The 22,416-nt window shown below is 39.8% G+C and overlaps 3 protein-coding genes across 3 annotated transcripts in view; 1 reads left to right on the top strand and 2 right to left on the bottom strand.

Annotated features, from left to right (window-relative positions):
- Positions 1 to 1,505, bottom strand: part of LOC105525253 (beta-defensin 104A) — a 4,828-nt gene extending 3,323 nt beyond the window's left edge. Inside the window, exon 1 of the mRNA XM_011960806.1 lies at positions 1,440 to 1,505. Within this exon, the coding sequence (XP_011816196.1) occupies positions 1,440 to 1,497 (58 nt within the window). The 5' untranslated portion in view covers positions 1,498 to 1,505. The remainder of the gene's footprint in view (positions 1 to 1,439) is intronic.
- A 7,088-nt stretch (positions 1,506 to 8,593) lies between these two features.
- On the bottom strand, positions 8,594 to 11,948 carry LOC105525252 (beta-defensin 106). Its single transcript, XM_011960803.1, has 2 exons — positions 11,888 to 11,948; positions 8,594 to 8,842 (listed from the first exon to the last, which is right to left on the bottom strand). The coding sequence occupies exons 1-2, from the start codon at positions 11,934 to 11,936 to the stop codon at positions 8,694 to 8,696; spliced, it is 198 nt and encodes a 65-aa protein (XP_011816193.1). The 5' UTR covers positions 11,937 to 11,948; the 3' UTR covers positions 8,594 to 8,693.
- A 2,475-nt stretch (positions 11,949 to 14,423) lies between these two features.
- LOC105525251 (beta-defensin 105A) lies at positions 14,424 to 16,356 on the top strand. Its single transcript, XM_011960802.1, has 3 exons — positions 14,424 to 14,545; positions 14,886 to 14,927; positions 16,190 to 16,356. The coding sequence occupies exons 1-3, from the start codon at positions 14,476 to 14,478 to the stop codon at positions 16,312 to 16,314; spliced, it is 237 nt and encodes a 78-aa protein (XP_011816192.1). The 5' UTR covers positions 14,424 to 14,475; the 3' UTR covers positions 16,315 to 16,356.
- Positions 16,357 to 22,416: the final 6,060 nt, after the last annotated feature.

Raw genomic sequence — 22,416 nt, 5'->3', positions numbered from 1 at the left:
AGCCCCCATCCCCAGTCCCTGTGGGTATCTGAGGGGTTGACAGTGTGTGACAGCCAAACTTACCCAAAGCAGGGGTGGCAGGAGAGGAGGCGGGCAGCGCATGTCATTCAACCTCACCCACTTCTGCCATTTCCCTCCCAAATCCTCTTCCTGCTAAGGGTCTTTCTCAGAATTCGACTACGGAGACCAGTCTGACCCAGTCCTCAGCAGTCAAGTGTAGGTAATGGCAGCCAATTCTGTGGTGCATTCTTGGGGATCTGGAGGGATCCCTGACCCAGGCTTTCCATCCCAAGATGTTCTTTGTCTTGGGATCACAGGTTGAAGAAAACCTGTTCTTTGATAAATTGCTACCATATTTTGACAGACCTGGAACATGCTCATAGCAGAATTTCACAGAAGTGTCTTTGGGAAATGACACGGGGAGAAAGAACAAGGAAGAGTTTAAACAGGTACCCTCTGAAAAAATCATTAACGCATCTGAATCACAGCAGAGGCACAGCCTAGAAGGGGAAAAAGATGGGTGCTGGGTGTCTGTCAAAGCCCCAGAAAATCGACTGAGCAGCTTGGAACAGAAGATCCGATGGCTTCTATGAGTCAAAACAATTGGTTTCATCCCAGCACTGCTAGTCTTATTGAGCAACTCTAAAAATCTTATTTTCTCTCACTGTACTATAGAGAATATTGCTCAGCTTCTTTTACATTTTGAGACTCTGTCTCAAAAGAAAAAACAAAGAATGTTGCTCAGCTTGTAAGATTAGATGATGTGCTCTCTCATATCCATTCCAAATAGATAAGAAATATATGCTTAAGGGACATAGAATAACGTAGGAGTCAGAAGATTTCTGACCTCTCAGTCTAACTTTAAAATTTGCTTAGCAGAGTTCAAAGGCACCTGCTATTTGTGTTGTCAGTAATTTATATTCTCACCTACTAAAATCACTACATCCCCTTTAATCCTAATCATCTGACTTCATATGAAAAGTTGCAAAATTTAGGAGGATGAGTAGGCATCCTTTCTGTGCAGAGTAAAGCTGTTCAGAAGGAGGAGGATGGGGGAAGGCATCTTATTCTACAAAATCAACAATGAATAATTAACGCTGACCTGCAATGGAACAAGCATGGCTAGTGAGTCCTCATTGCTGAGGATTCCATGAGGAATTGTTACCATGTGTGGCCAGGGGTCAATGACATCCAGGACTCCTGATCCCTACGTTTCTTTTTTCCTCCTTGAGCTAGTAAGCCTTGTGGCTGTAAGGTGCATACAAGGACTGCCACGTACTGCATTTTACTAATGGACCCAATGAAAACAAAGAGAAAAGGGCTGGGATTGAATAAGGTTACTCCATCCTTCAGGATTTATTTTCTAAATCAAATGTTTTTCTTCTCCACCTATCATCCCCAGCAACTGTATACATTTCCAGCTGAGAGTCTCTTTTTACCTGAAAGATCTTGATAGAATAGAAGAGAAATGGCTAACAGCAGCACAAGTCTCTGCATAATGCTGGGGCTGCTGGCAAGAAGCAGACGGAAGTCGGAGGGAATCATCCCAGGCAGGAGCGGGGCAGGTGTATTTATGGGCAGAGGCTGTACCTGCTCCTGATTACTGAGGCTTATCAAAAGGCAGCGTTCCTTGGTGAACACTCACCAAGGCACAGTGTGTGTGTGTGGCCGGGGGGCGGGGTGTTGGGGCTACAGAAATGTCAGCGGGGCAGTGTTGAGGGTGGGGAGACAGGATTAGCATAGGTCAAGTCCAAGTCACTTCACTTGCTTCCCTGAATCATTTCTGAAGCAAGAATTGGATTAGATGATTTCTAAGATACCTTCCAGCCTTGACATTCCTCGATTCTGGTGAGAGGAGTTTCTCTTCCGTTTCAGTAAGTTTCAGTCAGGAGATTCTTGTTGAAACAGTGGTGTGGGTAATGGAATTGAAGTCCATCACCCCCAAGACCTCTCTGAAGTAAACATTCAAAGAAACATACAATGTCAAGGAGAAGAATGGCATGGAGCGTGGGGGGGCCATAAATGCGTGAGGGTCCCAGCACATTTCTGTGATAGAAAGCGTGTGGGATGAGGATGACAAGTGACAACGAGGAATACTTGATGGTGGGCGTTGTCCAAGGGTGGGATGTGTAACCACAGAGCGTCAGGCTGACTTAGGGCTGGGGTGAAAAGGAGGATAAGAGTGAGAAGAGAGGTTAAAAGGAGACGATTTATAGGAATGCTGTGTTTCTAACAATGGCTCCAAATAAAACATAACCTTCCTCTTTAACCTTCCAGAGAGCATATGCCCTGCCCTCAACCCAGGGTATATGCTCCCTGGATTTAACCCCAACCCCACCCCAGGCAAAACATACAGAGCATATGCTCCTGGCATTTGCCTTAGGGAAAACACCAGATAATTTTATGTTAAGAAAAAGTAAAATTTTCTTAAAATAAAATAAAACGTTTTAGAGAAAGCAAAAATATCCAATCTTGGAAGCTGACATTCTTGAATAAGCTCCCCTCATTCTAGAACACAGATTAGGCAAAACCTGACAGACATGCATTGCTTGCACATCCTAAGCAAAATCTAGCAGTCAGTGTGTCTTCCCCAGAGTTCTCACTTAGGGGAGAATGTGATAGAAAATCAGGTCTCCTTACAGGGTAACAGAATAGAATAGAAGATCAGAAATCACAAACTGTGCCAGTTTGGGTGCTCCATGAAGCATATATCAACAGGAATTAGAAAGGAAATAAATGTACTGGGAAATGCCTGTGAAAAATAAAGGGGGGGCAGGTGCAGTGCCTCATACCTGTAAATCCCAGCACTCTGGGAGGCTGAGCGAGGGAGGAGGATCATTTGAGCTCAGGGGTTTGAGTCCATCATGGACAGCATAGAGAGACCCCATCTCTACACAACAAGGAAATTAGCCAGGGATGGTGGTGTGTCACTGTAGTCCCAGCTATTTGGGAGGCTGAGGCAGGAGGGTCTCTTGAGCCCAGAAGTTCGAGATTGCAGTAAGCTATGATGGCACTACTGCACTCCAGTGTAGGCAATAGAGCAAAACCCTGTCTCTGAAAAAAGAAATAAAAATAAAAATTCAAAATGAAAAGATGGAGGGGAGAGGGAGCAAGATTGAGTAGGGAAAATCTTCAGAACATGATGTCAGTTAACACCTGTGAAAAGGTTTGGAGTCGGGGGAGCCTCAGACTGCAATGCAGAAAATTTCAGCATTGCCAGTGGGGAACCCCAGTGCAAGACTGTCCTACACCAGCAGACATGGCCCAGCTGTAGTCCACAATGTGCTCGTTCACTGACTGGAAGCAGTCAGGGCAAGAGTGGTAGCCATGGGACTCCTGCCACAGGTTACGTATATGCAGCAGGTGGAGGCCGTCGGATACTCTCCCCACAGCAGACACACAGCAAGCACAAACGTGCGGGAGCCATGGGACCCTCCTAGCCTGCCACATGTTAGGCTTTAGTAATTTTTGATGTTGAGCCTCAAGAGAAAAAAGTCAGCTAATATTCAAGGTCATCTATGTGACCAGGATTCTGAAGAAAATTTAAAAATTCTGATGATAATAAATATTCAGTAGCTCTTAAAAAAAAAAAAAAGAAGAAGAAGAAATCCATATACAGGGACTGAATAACCAAACTTCAAAAGAAATCCTATATCTTCTTAGGAGAAAAAATAAAAGCTTTATTTGCTGAGTATTTCAGAGTTCTGGTTTCGGTAACTACAAGTAAAAAGACTGAAAGTCACTACTTTAATTCTTAAAAAAAAAGAAAGAAAAGAAAGCCAAATAAAAGGAGAAATCAATGACTTTTCTTGAACCCATTAGGCAACTGAGGTCTCAGGGCAAACCTATCGCCTGGAAATCTGGAGTCACAGCCGAGATGAGCTAACCTGGAACGAAAGCTCTGAAACCATAAACTAGCAGGGACACCTACCGTAACTTTGACAACTTGCTGGAGGCCGAACGTGGACATTTAGGAGAGTGAAAAACTACTAGAGACCATGGTCAAAGCTCTCCCTTCTCAACCCCTGCTTTCCTGGGTTTTAAATCCGGGAAGCCCCCAGGGTTATCATGGTGAAGAGCCAGAATGGAAACCCTGGTTGCTCTGAAAGACGTGAAGAGTGATATTGTGAAACATGTCCAGAGGATTCCCCATAACAAAAGCCTCCTCCTCTGCAGGAAAAACAATTTTATTAGAGCCGTATCCTACCTGAAAGGGAAGACGTTTCCCTACTCCAGCCCCATCTGACCTTCCTGTCTCACTTGAGGGATGGGGGTAGCTAAGAAGTTCTCGTGAGTCGGGCATGGTGACTCACGCTTGTAACCTCAGCACTTCGAGTGGCTGAGGTGGGAGGATCACAAGGTCAGAAGTTCAAGACCAGCCTACCCAATATGGTGAATCCCCATCTCCACTAAAAAAATTAAAAATCAGCCAGATGTGGTGGTATGCGCCTATAGTCCCAGCTACTCGGGAGGCTGAGGCAGAAGAATCATTGAATCCAGGAGGAGGAGGTTGCAGTGAGCCTAGATCGTGCCACTATTCTCCAGCCTGGTGACAGAGATTAAAAAAAAAAAAGTTCTCTTGGCGGTCACAGTGCAGGGACACAGGCCCAGGTAAAGATGAGATTTACTTATAAGATTATAGAATGCTTCCTTTTCCCCTGCCTCTTTTTTATTTGTCCCTTGCAGCTGTCTGAGACATAAGATCCTTAATATCACGCTCAGGTTAGTTCCATTCAGCCATCGCCTCCATTTGCAGGCTGGACCAGGTCCCAGTATCATGTGGATAAATTGATAAAGATCAGGAAATCATGGATTATATGCTTAAATGAGGATTCTAAATTCCTCAGCAAATTCCTGGAGGTTTTCCTTTGAGTTGGAGAAGTCTTTCACGGTTTCTGTCAGTTCGGATTTTGACCAAGACATAAAGGTAATTAAAGAAGGCAGATACAGTTGATCTGAGGACCTAACTTTAGAAGGCATTTTCCTAACTTTCTTCTCATTTTCAGAGTAGAAAGGCAGCTGAGTGAAGAGGTTGGTGGAATCAGAGTAATTAGACAGAGGAAGAAGAGAGAGAGGAGGAAAAGAAGGAGTATTCAGAGTTGAGTGAGTCAATGTACAATTTTTTATCATCACTGATTAAGTGCTTAAGCTTTTAATTTGCCTTTTGCAAAGAGGCTTTAAGAAAGGCAAGTTTTGATTTGTTTAGTCTTTTAGAAACCTCTGCATGCCAATTAAAAACGTATGTCATTTTTTTCTGAGGCATTTAAGATCACTTCTCTTTCAATGTAGCTTATAGATGAATAACTGCTTAGGTTAAAATTTCTTCACTGTGACCACTGTAATTCTAAGTTGTCATTAGGAAAGTTTACACATTTATTTAGAAAAACACGGGTTCTGGGTCCATAAATTTTATACATGAATGGAGCTAGAGTCCCAGATGGAGAGATGGAGAGGTTCCAGACTACTTGGATAAGGACAAACTCATGATTCTTTGTCTTCCCCAAACCCTACCTTCTTAAGACCTTCTGTTGAACCCAGTCGAGTTTCTGTTGGATCCAGACACAGAGAGAAAGCAGTGAGTATAATGGGCTCAGCTGGTAACTCCATCTGGTTACTCATTGTCCCAGGAACCACCAGCAGGGCTTCCTTGGGTCCCTCTTCTGACAATAGAACTGGTAAAAAATAAACTTAGGCACACAAAAATCTTAAAGTTTTCTTTTGAACAGGTATCAATTTAAGAATAGAGCAGGCTCCAAGTCACAAGTCTTCTGGGGCTCAGGCAAAGAGGCACGAGGAAAAAAAAGGCTTTTATAGGGTGAAAATAGAAGAACGGTAAATAAAACATTTAATTGGTTAAAGTGGAGTAAAAGCCTTATTCGAATCATTCCAGTTGACAGTCCCTTGTTAGAGGTTAGTTGGTGGTTTCTGATTGGTTAAAGTTTTCTTTTACTATTCTAACTAAGTTAGGTTTTAGTTTGTTTATGTAGAAACCGAGCGCGCTGAAACTCCCTCAGTCTCATGGCCTCTCATTTAATTATTTTAACAAGAGAAATATTCTGTGTTCATATATTGGAGAATTTAATGTTAAGATGTCAGTTATTTACAACTTGATCTATAGATTAAATATAATCCCAATCAAACTTTTAGCAAGATATGTTGTCAATATTTCCAAGCCGATTCAAAAGATCTAGGATCGTCAGTACAATACTGAAAAGAACAAGGTTGGTAGGTTGGTGGGTGATACGGTTTGGTTGTGTCCCTACCCAAATCTCATCTTGGATTGTTGCCCTCATAATCCCTACGAGTCATAGGAGGGACCTGGTGGGAGGTAATTGAATCATTAGGGTGGGTTTTTTTTCTGTGCTGTTCTCATGATAATGAGTAAGTCTCACAAGATCTGATGGTTTTATAAAGGGCAGTTCCCCTGCACACACTGTCTTGCCTGTCACCATGTAAGACATACCTTGCTCCTCCTTTGCCTTCTGCCATGAACGTGAGGCCTCCCCAGCTGTGTGGAACTCTGAGTCCATTAAACTTCTTTTTCTCTATAAATTACCCCATCTCAGATATTTCTTTATAGCAGTGTGAAAATGGATTAATACACTGAACTTACACTACCTTATATCAAGACTCACTATAAAACTGCAATGATGAAGGCATTGTGGGAGTGGTGAAGCAATAAATAAATAGATCAAAGAGATCAATAGAACAATGGATAGCTCAGAAAAGACCAAAGCAACTGCTGTCTATCAAATAAGCAAAGGTAATGGAATGGAGGAAGAACAGTCTTCTCAACAAATGATGCTTGAACAATTAGATTTCCCTATGCAAAAGAGAAGGAGAGGGAAAGAGGAGAAGAGGAAGTGATGAAGTGGGGGAAGGGGGGGGGAGAGAGAGAGAGAGAGAGAGAGAGAGAGAGAGATGCCCTTCGATGGGGGAGTGATTAAACAAACTGTGGTTCATCCATATCCTGGAATACTGCCCAGCAATGAGAAGGAAAGAGCTATTGACACATGCAGCAACCTGGATGAATCCTCAGAAAGTAATGCTGACTGAAAAAAGCCAATCTAATGAGGATAATACATTCCATTTATATGGTATTCCTAAAAGGATAAAATTGTAGAAATGGAGAACAAATCACTTATACAAGGGTTAAGAAGGAGATGGAGGTGTGAGGGAAGACAGAGTGGCTCTGAAAGGGTAACAGGAGAAGTCCTCCTGATAATGGAAATGTTATGCATCAGTGTCAATATCCTGGTTGTGATATTGCACTATGGTTTTACAAAGATGTTACTATTGAGGAAAATAGAGTAAAAGATCTGGGTATCTCTCTGTATTATTCTTAATTTTTTGGAACTATATAGGAATCTACAATTATCTCAAAATACAAAGTGTAACTAAAACATCCTTTTCATAAAAGAGTTATTGATTATAATAGAGTTAAATCTATCGACTTTGAAAAATTAAAGGGGAGGTAAGGCAAGATTTCTGAGCCAGGAGGAAACCAAAACTAACTCTTAAGCATTGGAAACATGACAGGAAATTCTTACCTAAACTGAGTAATTGTCTCAGTCCATTCATGCTGCTATAATAAGATCTCTTATACCGGGTGATTTGTAAACAATAGAAATTTATTACTTAGTTTTAGTGGCTGGAAGACCCCTAAAAGATTTGTTATATCCTGAGGACCCTGTTTCTGCTTCCAAGATAGCATCTTGTTGCTCAGCCTTCACATGGCTGAAGAGACAAATTCTGTGTTTTCCCATGGTGGAAGGAGCAAGGCAGCTTCTTTCAGCCTCTTTTATAAGGGTGCGAATTCCATTCATGAGGGCAGGGCCCTTCAGGCTTAATCACCTCCTCAAAGGCCTCACCTCTTAATCACCACAGTGGGAGTTAGGCTTCGGCATTAATTTTGGAAGAACACATTCTCACCATAACAGTAATTTTGAGGCTTAGAATCAGAAGGTAAATTGTCAGCCATTTCCTAGGAAAATAGTAGGCAGTGATTTGGGGAAGAGGATCTAAATCACTGGAGTTAGTGAGAATCATAGAGGTGTTTACGACCCCCCTGCCTGTCAGCAAACTTTATCTCAGATTTATGTGGAGAGAACAAGTCTACAGGAAATATTTAACCAGTCCCAATTAAAGACATGGAGTCATGATGATTAATTTAGACAGATGTGTGTGTGACACACAAAAGTCCTTGATAAATGGACTACCTATCCATCAATTTGTCGTTCATGTAGGTATTCATGTAAATGTATGCTCATTTATGTGGGCATATGGCACGATGGTAAAAATTTTTTAAAAGTGTGCTCATTACCTATTCATCTTCTTTCTACCTCACTTTCTCCCTTTTTTTTCTTTTATTTTGTTTACTTCTTCAATAAGTTAGTAAGGGCCAACTGACTGAGTACAGGCTAGAGATTTGTTGATTTCTAGTCTCTTCTAGTCCTCTTTTAAGGAAAATATCATATGGCTTTGGGACAATTTCTTTACCCCAGAATGATAGAAAAACAAACCAGGATGGAGGGAGCATGAAGGTCAGGCAGTGTTGTTCTTTCTAAACGAAACACTTGACAAACTGAGCAAAGACAGTTATTTATTTTTATTAAAATGTCTGCTTACAGTAGAGGCAAGAGTAAAATGAAGCTAGGTTATATATGCTTCTCTGGAAACCTAAATCTTCTGCATTAATCTGTAATGTTCCCACATGGCTGGATAGTCCGACAGCATTTCAGAGACTTCTGGCAGAGAGAAGTAAGTTCTTCATTTTTCCCACAATTGTTCTTGCATGTCCCTCTAAGTTTGTCGCATTTCTCATCAAAAAATGCATTCTTGGCTATAAGATGGAAGGAGCCATTTGGATTAATTCCCTTTTCAGATACATGTGTTTACCAGATACAGTTGTACGACTAGTTGGTGAAGATTTTTTTCACAAGCTGTCATCGTGCCATATTCTACCGGTAGATGAGATGGTAGGGGACCTGATTTTTATCTGTTATTTCAGTCTTGTAGTCACACAGGGTAAAATACCAGAAAGAATACATTTGTCTTTCAGCATTTGAGACCAAGCTGTGTAGGAGCTTTGGGAAACCTGAGCTATGGTTCTATGATCGAAATCTGTTGGGGATAATTATCAACTGGTTCCCATAAACACCCGCAGAAGTGGCTACTTTTCCCGGTGCACTTTTAGAGGCTGCTACCTAGTGAGAGTACAGCAGGAGCTGAGACTGAGGAGATAGCTCCAGACCAGAGCAAAGGAAGGGATAAAGATACAAAAAGAAAATGAGTTTACTGTGCTAGATGGAAACTTGCTTGGAAGGCTCAGCCTAATTTCTCCTCTATATTCCACCAAAGCATTGACTGTGGAAAACTTGTGCTTTAGAGAAGGAGGGTGCAGCATGTTCAGAATGTTTTTCTAAGATTTTCTCAGTTCAGTTTGCATAGAATTCCAGTTCCCACCTTAGGGCTTTATCAGTAGCAGTCTCAAGAGCAACCTGCTTCAAGTTAAGGACAGACAGCACGTCTTACTAGGATCAACATTTTAGAGTTGCCCAATTTGTGTGTACATAATGAAGGCATCAGATGTACAGAGATTGCATTTAATGTCTATAGTATAATGTACATATATTTAATGTCAACATATAAAGGTGCCTAATTCACATCTACGTAAAACTTAAGCCAGATGGATTAGTGCCAGCATTATCCAGGATGAGCACATCAGTTCATAAGTGAAAATACTCCACTATTTCAAAGCTTGATGAACTCTGGCTCTCACTGGCAGGGGTCTATGTTCTCTCTGCCCTACTGTAAGGCAGATACTAATATACTATACTATAGACTACACTGTGGTATTCAGATAAAATCTTTTTGGTTTAGTATAGTATTATAGTATAGCTTAATATATACTACAAAAATACTAGTATTATAGCATATACTAGTATAAAAGTGTATACTATAGTATTATACTAGTATATATACTATACTATATACTAGTATATAATACTACTAGTAATAATATACTAGTATAATATAGTATCTGGCCGGGTGCAGTGGCTCACACCTGTAATCCCAGCACTTTGGGAGACTGAGGTGGGTGGATCACAAGGTCAGGAGTTCGAGACCAGCCTGACCAACACAGTGAAATCCCATCTCTACTAAAATTACAAAAAGTTAGCCAGGCCGGGCGCGGTGGCTCACACCTGTAATCCCAGCACTTTGGGAGACTGAGGTGGGTGGATCACAAGGTCAGGAGTTCGAGACCAGCCTGACCAACACAGTGAAATCCCATCTCTACTAAAATTACAAAAAGTTAGCCAGGCATGGTGGCACGTGCCTGTAATCACAGCTACTCAGGAGGCTGAGGCAGGAGAATTGCATGAACCTGGGAGGCAGAGGTTGCAGTGCAGTGAGCCAAGATTGTGCCACTGCACTCCAGCCCAGGCAACAGAGTCTCAAAAAAAAGAAAAAAAAAAAAATATATATATAGTATATTATAGTATAATACCATATTATAATACTAGTAAATAGTTATAGTATATACTATGCTATACTATAATACTATACTAAACCAAAAAGATTTTCTCTAAATTCTATTATAGTATAGTATTATACTATAGTATATCTAATAGATAATTATTAGATTATCTAATAATTATGTAACAAGTGTTATGTAATGATAGATATAAGAATCTATAATTATATAATAAGTATAGTAATTATCTATAATTTTATAATTATAGTATATCTAATAGATAATTTTATAGTATATAAACATCCTTTTTTGACTAATTATATAATAAGTATGAGTGATCTGAAAAAGATACCTCTGGCCAGTTTCCAATGTGCACATCAAAGCCAGTGGCCTGAATACAGCATAGGTCACTGTGGGTCCTATATCCTCGTGTCCTGACACAGAATCTCCTCTCACAGGCTTGTCACAAAACAGCCCAGAGCTATGAGCAGCTGATGTGAAAAGTTGAGCATTACACATGGGATCGTATATCCCTGGCATCTGGCACAAATTGGGACTTACTGTGGGTTCTGAGAATCCCTTTCTTTGGCTCTCTGGAGGCTCCCATGAGCCTAGTCTTATGCCTTCATTTTGGAGAGGACACAGTTCGGAGCCATTGGAGATTCCCGGGAGCAGGAGAAAGTGAAGAGAGTTTTGATATGGGAAGGGCGTCTTTAATGCCTCTTACTGTGGCAAGACAGTTGGGCTCCTACCCTGGCTTTGTTTTGGTTATCTATATGACTCTGAGAAGCAACGCATCTGAGGCACAATTTCTGCATCTGTAATAAAATTGTAAAATGGACCTTCAAACCCAAAAAGATTTTCTCTAACTGCCATTAAATTAGAGACAGGACAGAGTTTTCCTTAAAGGCACTGGCACTGGAAGACTAGATGCATTTTATGTGAAACTCTCGTCACAGTACGTGGCTTGATGACGTGATTAAGAAACGGCAGTCCAAGTTATGCTGCTTTACCTGTTGCCATGACTGGCATGGATGCATAGGTGTCTCTAAGCTCAGATCCTTACCTCTCTCTCCTCCTTACCTGTCTCAATCTCTACCGTAACTATATTTTAAAAGGTTCATAGACTGCTATCCTTGTTTTTATTTTTTTTTTTTGAATTTTTGTTTTTGTTAGTGAGCATGAGACTGGATGCCAAAAGACATCTTTCCTGGTCTTCCTTTATTCTTTCAAACCTGTGACAGCCCCTCCTAGATAAGAATGTAAGATGCAAAGGAATTACAGAAGAGGCATTGGGGGATATCACCTCTTGTAGTAGATGGGTTGATCACACCCAGGCGTTCACTGAAGGGGACCCTCTCTCTGGGACACCACCTCCAATCACCTTCCCTGTAAAGATGCCCATTTTACCTGGGGTCAAAAAGAAGAGCACAGCAAAGAGAAAGAGGAAAGTCCTCATGACTGGGAGCGTCTTGAGAGATCAGCGCCGTGTCCACGAGGAAAGAGCAGCAAACATCCACATTTATACATTTCTCCAGACCAAGTAACATCTTGATCAGTGAGGCTTATCAGAAACGAGAGGATTTCCATGCTCTGCTGTGCAGAGCCCAGCCAACCGCAGTGGGTGTCACTCAGTCTACAGCTCATCATTTTTTCTGATTCTGGAAAGTTTTCAAGAAAGAAAGTGGGGATGAAGGGAGGACAGAGTAAGGCAGACACAGACAAAGTAAAGAAATCTGGAGTCCAGCAGTCTGGTTTCTAATCCTAGCTGTGCTCCTGAACAGCTTTTGGTTTACTCATATGTAAAATGAGAGTACAATGTCTCAATGCTTCAGTTAAGAGCTGATGAACCATAGTGAGGTGGAATCTGAATTCCAGATTCAGTCTTTTTGAGCTTTGCAAACTTGGCAAGGGGCTTGACCTAAGCATATATTTGTTAAAAAATGTGACTCTTGCTGTATGCTGCACGCTTTTTGTGCTGGGTCCTGCCATGCTGCCCACCTGTATCATGGCACCGTTGGCACAGCAAGGGGCTGGTAGCCATCATGCCTTGCCCTAGACACTCAGGGCTTAGACACTCAACTCCAGTCCTTTGCATATTCACAGCCAGGTCACTGTGAGGTGGATGGTTGCTGGAAGGGGATAGTAAGGGGGAGGCCAGGTGGGGCCCAGGGTGCCAAAAGTGAGGGACAAGTGGCTGAGAATACTCCCAGGAAGGTGAAAAGGGAAAGGTGGTCTGGAGTGCACATAAGCCATGCTTCCAAAGTCCCAGAGCATGCTCCACTGTCCCATCAGACTTATTTACAATGCATATATTCAAAGGTAAAGTTATTAAGACTTTCAAAACAGTGACTGCAGAGCACTAAACCCCAAGTTGAGGCAGAGAGCTGTGACTGCACTGGGCACTTACCTAGGAGGTTGGTCCTGATGCAGGCTATACAAAATGCCTAAAAGCTGAAAGCCTGGAGATTCAGCCCTATCCCCTATGTATACAGGCGTTAGCTTGGATTCTGAATCTGAATTGTTTGCAAGTCACAGTAGCAACATAAAAATGAGTGCCTTCCTGCATAGGTCAGAAAAGCTTCATGGTGAATTAATGAACTTGAGAAAGAGTTTACAGAAAACTTAGGTTCAAGGCTGAATAGAGAGAAATGTGCAGGTAGTACTAGTGATAGTAGCCAGGAACTCTGCTAAGTACTTTATATACCTTATCTCAGCAAGCCTCTTAAATGCTCTGTGACTAAGTACCATAATTATATATTCATTTTAAGGGTTAGGAAACTTGAGGTTCATCAAATTAAGCAACCTATCCAAGGTCATATACTTCGTAAGTCATATACTTTGTAGTCTATATTTTAAAATTTTTCTACTTTACATTACAGAAATGAAGAACAGAACATCACGTAAATATAGGCAACAGGGTAGGAATAAGCAGAACTTACTTGAGGGGAAGATGGTATAAATCTTGCTTTTCATTCCACGTTTTTTTGTGTGTTTTTTTGGTGTTTGTTGTTATTGTTGTTGCTGTTGTTTTGAAACAGGATCTCGCTCCATTGCCCCGGCTGGAGTGCAGTGGCATGCTTATGGCTCACTGCAGCCTTAAACTGCTGGCTCAGGCGATCCTCCCACATCAGCCTCCCAAGTAGCTATGACTACAGGTACATACCACTGTGCCTAGCAAATTAAAAACATTTATTTATTTATTTATTTATTTATTTTTGTGGAAACAAGGTCTCACTGTGTTGCTCTGGCTGGTCTCAGAACTCCTGGTCTCAAGCAATCCACCTGCCTTAGCCTCCCCAAAAGCTATGATTATAGACATAAGCCACCCATCTGGGCCAATACCCATTTCCTTAATGAATGTAAAATATGCAGTAATTATGGCTTTGGTGTGTGAAGTGGTATCTTACAGGAAAGGGGACTCAGAACTAACTTGACAAAATGATTGCTACCCCTCCTTTTCTCCCTGTGATACTTGTAGACAATAAAAATGAAAGCTAGAAAAGTGAGAGTTCACAGTTATTGAGTTCTTACATGGTACCAGGCCTCCTTCTAAGCATTCCACATGTTCAAAACACTTTTGCGTTATAATCATACTAGATTCTTACAAAACCTTGAGAGGCAAGCAGAATTTGTGAGTGGGTTCTTATCTTCTCCCAGAAAACAGAAGCTGGAAGAGATGAAAGGAGTCACTAGCTTCCGGCCCCTGCATTAGTATGGTGGAAACTAGCGTGGCCCCTGCTCTTTCAACCTCTAGCCTGGTGTTCTTTCCACTACACCAGTTAGACTCCCCAAAATAAAAGGCTTTCTGGATGCCAAGGGTTTTTATCCGTGATATCATCCCTTGATCCTGGGAAATGGAGCATATAATTGTGCTTTTATTGATTCGTTTCACTGATCAAGAGCATCTCCCCATTACTTTTAAATAAAAATGAGCCTCTCATTTGGGTCTTCTCAAGGAAATCCCAATCTCTATTCTGAAGAGTCTTCCCTAAAAGATGGCCCTGATCAGGAAGACATTTTATTTTGTATTTGCCGTGTTCTTCATTTTGGTTCAACAGCCATCAGGTAAATAAAAATGGATGGGATTTTGATTGGGCAGATTATAAAGCCTGATGATTCTTCCATGTTTGACCTTAATGGTCAAGCTCTCATGGTGCCTGTCATGGGAATTTCTTAGACCTACAGTGACATTTTCTAAGAGCAAACTGCATATAGTATATATTTTTTGTAATTTGTTTTTGCTGGTTACTTGGAATGCTGGCCTTGAGAAATAGAATGAAGATTGCAACTCTGTGATCTACTGTCTCCTGATATACCATGTCACACGTGGAGTTGGGAATGTTTTATACAGTGTTAATTCCTGTGTTGATTTTAATTTTCAAAATGTATTTTGTTTTGAATTTAGGGTGCCAGGCAGGACTTGATTTTTCCGAACCATTTCCATCAGGTAAGTTAAATATCTTCTATATAATTATTTTTTCTCTTAGGAACTCTGGCTCTGTCAGCTCTCTCTGATGTCTGGAGACAAAGAGGGGACAGAGGTAGTGGTGGAAACAGAATTGTCTGTAAAACCAGTTCACTAACTTGTCTTCTTTTTCCTGTTCCAAGTATAATATTTGGATATTTTTGATTTCATAGAAAAATATCTCTGTGACCGGACTGTAATTTGGCCATAGAGATTTGGACTCAGTGGCTTTTCCCAGTAGCTGTTGGTGTTCACTAAACCAAGTTCTTAGATTTAGTCTTGTACCAGCCAATTAGCACTGCTCTGTGAACATGCCTGCCCGTCTCTTGCAAGCTCTGCTTCTAAGTCTGGTAATAATATAGGTCACAAATGCATGAGGTTAGTTGATGGAAGCTCAAATTAAAGAGTGAGGTTGCTTCAATTAAAACTCAGCACCATTGCAGAAAAGCTATTCATAACGAATAGCCCCCAGATCTTTTCTTTTTCTTTGAAGTCATCTTACACAGAAAGAAAGCACACTGTAAACAAAACTAGAAGAAATATTGTAGACAAAGTTGAAAAGGTTTTCGACAAATTTCAAAGTAAGAAATATTAAGGTTGCTATTAGCACTTGAGTGTTTGCTCTGTACTAGGCATCCTGTTAAAAACTTTTCACGGAGTTTGTCATGTAATCCTCAAAACACTCCTATGTGGTAGGTATTATTATAAAAAAATTTGCATATAATATTCCATTTGATCCCTAAACTGATTTAAAAATGTAGTCAGGTGCTTCTAGAATGGCCACTGGACAAATGAGAATGCGGACCTTAAGAACCTGGCGATTACTAAGCCCAAACAAGAGTTGAACCTAAGTTTCTTAACTTCATCTTCAAGGATCTTTTCAAAACCGCAATATACCCCTCCCATTTTTGTCTAGCAAACTTCACAGTCATATCAGGTATGTATTTTTACAGTTCTGTAATACGTATGTCTCTTTGTCTGCCTGTCATTTACTTTTGATCCCTGCAAGATTATAAACACTTAGATAGTAGGAATTGTGATGATCTGTTGCTTAAAAACTAACTCTCCCCCCAACTCCCTACTGCAAAAGGCAGGACCTCTTTTTGAAAACTCTGGGCTCGTTCTTGAAAATATTCTTTGTAATCATACATACAAACTCTCCCTTCTTTTTGGTGGTCTTTGACATGTTCCCCATTTCTAGACATTTCCTGGAAAGCTCCCTCAGCAGCTGTTTCTTGGCACAGGTAAGTTTGCTGTCTGTGAGTCGTGCAAGCTCGGTCGGGGAAAATGCAGGAAGGAGTGCTTGGAGAATGAGAAACCCGATGGAAGCTGTAGGCTGAACTTTCTCTGCTGCAGACAGAGGATCTGACAAACCAGACCAGCACACTTATGGCCATAGAAGCAGGCCTGGATATTCAAAGAAGTTCAAGAGAAGTTATGTGGTTTATCCAAATCACACAGTGAGTGAGTCTCAGAATCAGTCTCATTTCTTTCTCTCTTTGTTTTATTTTTATTTTATTGCTTATTTTTCAAAGATGACTTTTTTTTTTTTTTTTGAGATGGAGTCTCACTCTGTCACCCAGGCTGGAGTGCAGTGGCTCGATCTTGGCTCACTGCAACCTCTACCTCCCGGGTTCAAGCGATTTTCCTGCCTCAACCTCCCAAGTAGCTGGGACTATAGGCTCATGCTGCCACGCCCTGCTAATTTTTCTGTTTTTACTAGAGACGGGGTTTCACCGTGTTGGCAAGGCTGGTCTCGATCTCCTGACCTCAGTTGATCTGCCCGCCTCGGCCTCCCAAAGTGCTGGGATTATAGGAGATGACCTTTAAAAAAAATGTGTACCTAGTATCTGCTCAGTCAGATACCACTACTATGTATTTGTAGAGTACCTTATAATTTGTGAAATATTTTCCATACTTCTCTCATATGACTCATGATTACCTTATGAGGTAGGTTTTATTACTCCTATTTATATTTGAAAATATTGAGGCTCAAGAGGCTGTCAGTTCTTCAGAGCCACTGCAAGGATCCAGTAGCTGGTGTGCACATTGCTGTCATGTTCTGTGGATCCATCTGTGTGACTGACTATGCTAATGGAGTAATGACTCTACCAAATACATGACTTTTATATTCACATTGTTTCTTGGTTTGCCTAAATACTGTCATTCATTGATTCTAGTACGTATGATGTATTTACCTGTGAAGGAAAATGATTAGAGATTAACTTAGAATGTTCAACACAGAATGTACATAAATGGTTGACTGTATAACTTTTGCCTTGTGAAATAAAATCCAGCTTCACAAAACAAAGGTCAAAATTACCAGCCCTATGACCAGTGACTTAAACTTGGTTACTTAGTTTTAACGTATGAGACTAAGCAATGTTTTGTTCAATATTTGGGCCTATTGTTTGTCTCTTTGTGCTCAAATCTGTTCCTTGTTTTTTTCTGCTTTGCTGAGTAAAATAGGAACTATTAAATGCAAACTACATTTTCTAGGCTTCCTGACTTCTGGCTAGTTTTGGTCAATGTAAGTGCCTCCTAGGAGAATGGAAGACTGAGGAAGGGAGGGCAGTGCGTATTTCTCCCCGACTGCCTCTCTTCTCCAGCAGTGGCTCTTCCCATTCAGCAAAGCCCCTGCTCTTCTGTCTTCTGCCCTCACTTGGCAGTCCCACCGCAAGTTTAGCTTCTGCCAGCCAGTGCTGCTCCCAGGCTCACACAAATCCTTCCGTTTTTCCTCAAACCTTAGGGCAGTGGGAGATTTCAGCTGTGACTATCAGTAAGTTTGCCTCATTGCTCCCGCTTTGCATTGTCATCTTTTCCAACACTTTATCTGTACGTATTAAATTCTTTCTTTGGAACTATCCATTGGGGGAAACCTTTTAATGCTTGATTGATTCAATTTTTAGATTCATTCTATTTACATATGATCCACTGTTCTCCAAAAAAGATTTGAAACACAGCCCTCAAGAAGCCTAGAGTGTTTCCTACATTTATACAAGAATTACCCCAGGGAAGTGGGAAGTAGGGTATGTGGTCTTAAGAGTCCAGTTCACAGTAATTATCTGCTTGCAGATGCTCCTCCTCCCCAGATCTCCACAGTGCAAATGCAGCTGCTAGCTTACAGAACACCATGAAACTGGAATACTACTTACTCATTCCAAATACTGCATTGCTTTATCTTAAAAAAACGCTCTGGAACCTAGTTGAAGTTTCTTCTAATGAAAGATTCATGTGAGTGTCTCAGAGTCATACAACGTGGTAGACCAGTAGCGGTGCCCTGATAATGACCTCATGTAGCATCCAGATGGCAGCTGCAGAGGACACTTCCCACAGGTGCTCACCTTGTCACAAATGATCCCCTTTTGCGGCAGGCCAGGTCTCACTAATCCAAGCCTCCATAACAACTGTTTTAGTACTCACTAAGTGGTGAAGTTAAATATTAAAAGCTTAAAAAGCCAGTGCCCTCATATAAAGGCTGGAATGTAACAAAATCCCACCAAGAGTTTTGCTCAGGCCTTTCCTGGGCCTTAAAGCATGACAAAATAACGAAGGAGTTCTTAACAGGACTTGTTTAGGATTAAACAAGTTTGTGGGAGATCTGAAGGAACTCCCCAAACATCAGTGATTTAGCAGGAGACAAGATAAGGGTAATAACCCCAGCACCTGGACCCATTTTGATTAAGTACATTTACTGAGGCTCTAGAGGAAGGTGTTCAGGACTCAGACCTTAGTTATAGATTAAAAGAAGTTAATGACTTATGTCTTTAGACGAATGCACACTTAACACATAGAGATACAGTTTAGAAGGTATGTGAGCTCTGGAAAACTGTGTAATTTTAGTTGGTCTGGTTATCATTTCCAGGCCTTCTCCCTGTAACTGGTTGCAGAAATAAAAGCTCTCTTCCTCCCCAGTTTATTTGCATCTCGTTATTGGGCTGTGAGAAATAGCAGCCCGACCCTCAGTTTGGTCCAGGAACACTTTTTCTTTACACTTTAGATTCATGGAAACAAAGAAGCTGAAAGTAAAAGGATGGAAAGAGATTTGCCATACAAACAATAACCAAAAGAGAGCTGTAGTGGCTATACTAATAGTGCACAAAACAAACTTTAAGAGACAATTGGTACTAAAGACGAAGAAGGCCATTTTATAATGTTAGCGAGTTAACCCATCAAGATAATATAACAAGTATAAACACATGCCTCTAACAACAGAGTGCCAAAATACATGAAGGGAAAATGGACAGAATTGAAGAGAGAAATAGAGAATTCAACAGTAATAGCAGTAGACTTTAATATACCACTTTTAATAATAGACAAAACAACTAGAAAAAAGATTAGCAAGGAAATATAAGATTTGAGCAGCACTGTAAAACAATTAGACCTCAAAGTCATCTGTGGAACACTGCACCAATTACAGCAAAATACACATTCTTCTTCTGTTCACATGAAATATTCTTTAGAATAGACTGTATGTTAGATTTAAAAACAAACTCCCTCAATACATTTAAAAGGATAGGAATCATACAAAGTATGTTCTCTGAACACAATGAGATAACAGAAAGAAATTTGGGAAAGTCACAACTACGTGGAAATTAAACAACACAAGTGTAAATAAATGATGGGTCAAAGCAGAAAACATAAGGGAACGTAGAAAATATTTTAAAGGGAATCCCCAAAACACTTTAAAATACACAACACAACAACAACTTACCAAAACTGTGAGATACAGCTAAAACAATGCTTAAAGGAAAATTTATAGTTGCAAATGCCTATGTTTATAAAGAAGATAGATTTGAAATCAATAAATTATCTTCCATCTCAAGAAAATTAAGGAAGAGCCAACTAAACCCAAAGCAAGCAGAAGGAAGAAAATAATAAATATTAGAGTGGAAATAAATGACATTGAAACTAAGAAAACAATAGAACAAATCAACAGAACAAAAATTTATTTTTTGAAATGATCAACAAAATTGACAAGCCTCTAACTAGACTGACTAAGGAAAAAAGAGAATACTCATATTACCAAAATCATGATTGAAAGAGAAGTTTTACAAATGATCTTAGGAAAATTTTTTAAAAGTATTATAAAGGAATACTGTAAACAATTGTATGGCAACAATTTTGATAACCTAGATGCATAAATGCCTAGAAATGCATACATATCAAACCTAATTCAAGAAGATCTAGAAAGTCTAAAATGGACCAATAACAAAGTGCATGAACTGATAATAATAACACTAACAAAAATCCCACATGGTAAAACCCAGGACCAAGTGACTTTACTGGTACATTGTAAAGACGTTATTCCATTTTCTTCTGCTTCGATTTTTTTTTTTTTTCAGACAGGATCTCACTCTGATGCTCAGTGCAGTGGCATGATCTCAGCTCACTGCATTCTCTGTCTCGGGAGCTCAAATGATCCTCCCACCTCAGCCTCCTGAGGTGACGGATCACAGGTGCCTGCCACCATGTCCAGTTAATTTGTGTATGTTTTGTAGAGATGGGATCTCATTACGTTGCCCAGGCTAGTCTCAAACTAAACTCCTGGCTCAAGTGATCCGCCCACCTCGGCCTCCCAAAGTGCTGGGATTACAGGTGTGAATCACCACATCTGGCCTGGCTTGCATATTTTTTGATGAGAAGTTTGCTGCAGTTATTCTGTCATCTTTCTACCGGCAGGAGGCATGTATGCCTTCTCTGTTGACAAAGTAGAGGATGTTTTTTGTTTTTGTTTTTGAATGTGCTCCCTTCTCCTAGTTCTCCTAGCTTTAATATTTTGTTTTGCATTTTTTAGATTGTTTATTTCACCAGTGCTGTACAAACGAGTGTTGTTCTTCCTCCAGTTTCTTAATTAAGAAATTAAGACTTTCTTTTCCATATAAGAGAAAGATTCTTGCAAGCCTTCGTTCTTTCTCACTGTGGCTGCTCTTCCCGTCACCCAACTTACATCATGAAATACTCCGATCTTTTCTGTAAGCACCCGCTGAGTCTATGGAGAAGACATTAGACATTGGTGTGAATTTTTCTTTTGTCTGTGACTCCAGAAGTTTATATTGTTTCTCTAGTTTATGCTTGCTCTTAGCAATTCTTTACAGACTTTACTTGAAATCTTTTAAATCATATTCTGGGGGTAATCTGCTTCAGTGAGCAAGCTCTCATGTTCTTCATTTTTTGGAGGTTCCTGCCTTTTCTTATATTTGTAGGTAGGTGGCTGACTTGTGACCTTAGTTTTCCAATGAGTTCAAGAAACTGAATATTTGCAGTTTGCCATGTGTTTTTCTGTGTATTTGTTTTGTGTGGGATGATTTTCTTTACATATTTCTACATCTTAAGCAGAAGCCATTCTTCATTTAATAACATATTTAATTTCTTTAAGAGATATAGAAATACTTATATTTTCTGCTAATTCTTGTGTCAATTTTGGTAAGTTAAACTTTTGAGAGAATTTTTCCATTTTATGTAAGTTGTGAAATGTTTTGGCATATACATGTTGACAAAATTTTTATATTATTTTGATGTTTCTTGGATCTGTAGTGACAACTTCTTTTTCATTTATTCTGTATAATTGGGCTTACATTGTTCCCTTTTCTAAGGTTCTTAGAGCATAATTTTAAGTAATAGATTTAAACATTTCTTCTTTTCTACGATAAGTATTTGGATACAAATTTCTTTCAAAGTCATTGTTTTATTGTGTTCCACAAAATTTGATATATACAAATGATTTCCAATTATTCTCATTGTGTATTCTTTGATGTATACACAATCTAGAATTATGTTGCTTTATTTCCACATATTTGGAAATATCCTAAATAGCTTATTTTATAGATTTCCAATTTAATCACCTTGTGGTGAGAAATACACTCTGAAGAGTTTAGGTGTTTTTAAACACATCAATATTTGTTTTATGGCCTAGCATATGGTTCATATGTATGAATGTATCATATGTACTTGAAAAAATGTGTATTTTTCAGTTATCTTATGGCATGTTCTATAAATATCAATTTAGTTGATGGAATGGTGATATTGTTCAGATCATGTATAACTTTGCTAATTTTTCCCTGTGTTCTATCAGTTGCTGACAGACTGGTGTAAAAATGTTCTGCTATAAATACAGAAATGTCTATTTCTCCCTTTAATTAAATCAAATAATATAAACACATATTAATGGTTTTTATGTATTTTTAATGGATTAACCCTTTTCTCCTTAAGCAACAGCACTCCATGCAATAGAGCGTCAAAACCAAACCAAACAAAACAAAAACCTGCCCATGTACTCCTGAACTTAAAATTAAAGGTTTTTGTTTGTTTGTTTTAAATTCTTTTAAGAATCGGTTTTATGTAAAATCATGTACTAGGAAAAGGATGGTGGCTATGTATCTTATTGACATGGTAATACTTGAGATAAGACTTGAAGGAAAAATGAGAGAAGTCTAAACAAAGACACAGAAGAGAATATTCCAGGCAGAAA

The sequence above is a fragment of the Colobus angolensis genome, unplaced genomic scaffold, assembly GCF_000951035.1.
Source record: "Colobus angolensis palliatus isolate OR3802 unplaced genomic scaffold, Cang.pa_1.0 Scaffold525, whole genome shotgun sequence".
Classification (NCBI taxonomy): domain Eukaryota; kingdom Metazoa; phylum Chordata; class Mammalia; order Primates; family Cercopithecidae; genus Colobus; species Colobus angolensis.
The sequence above is the reverse complement of the archived record's forward strand: the minus strand, read 5'-3'. Positions and strand labels throughout refer to the sequence as shown.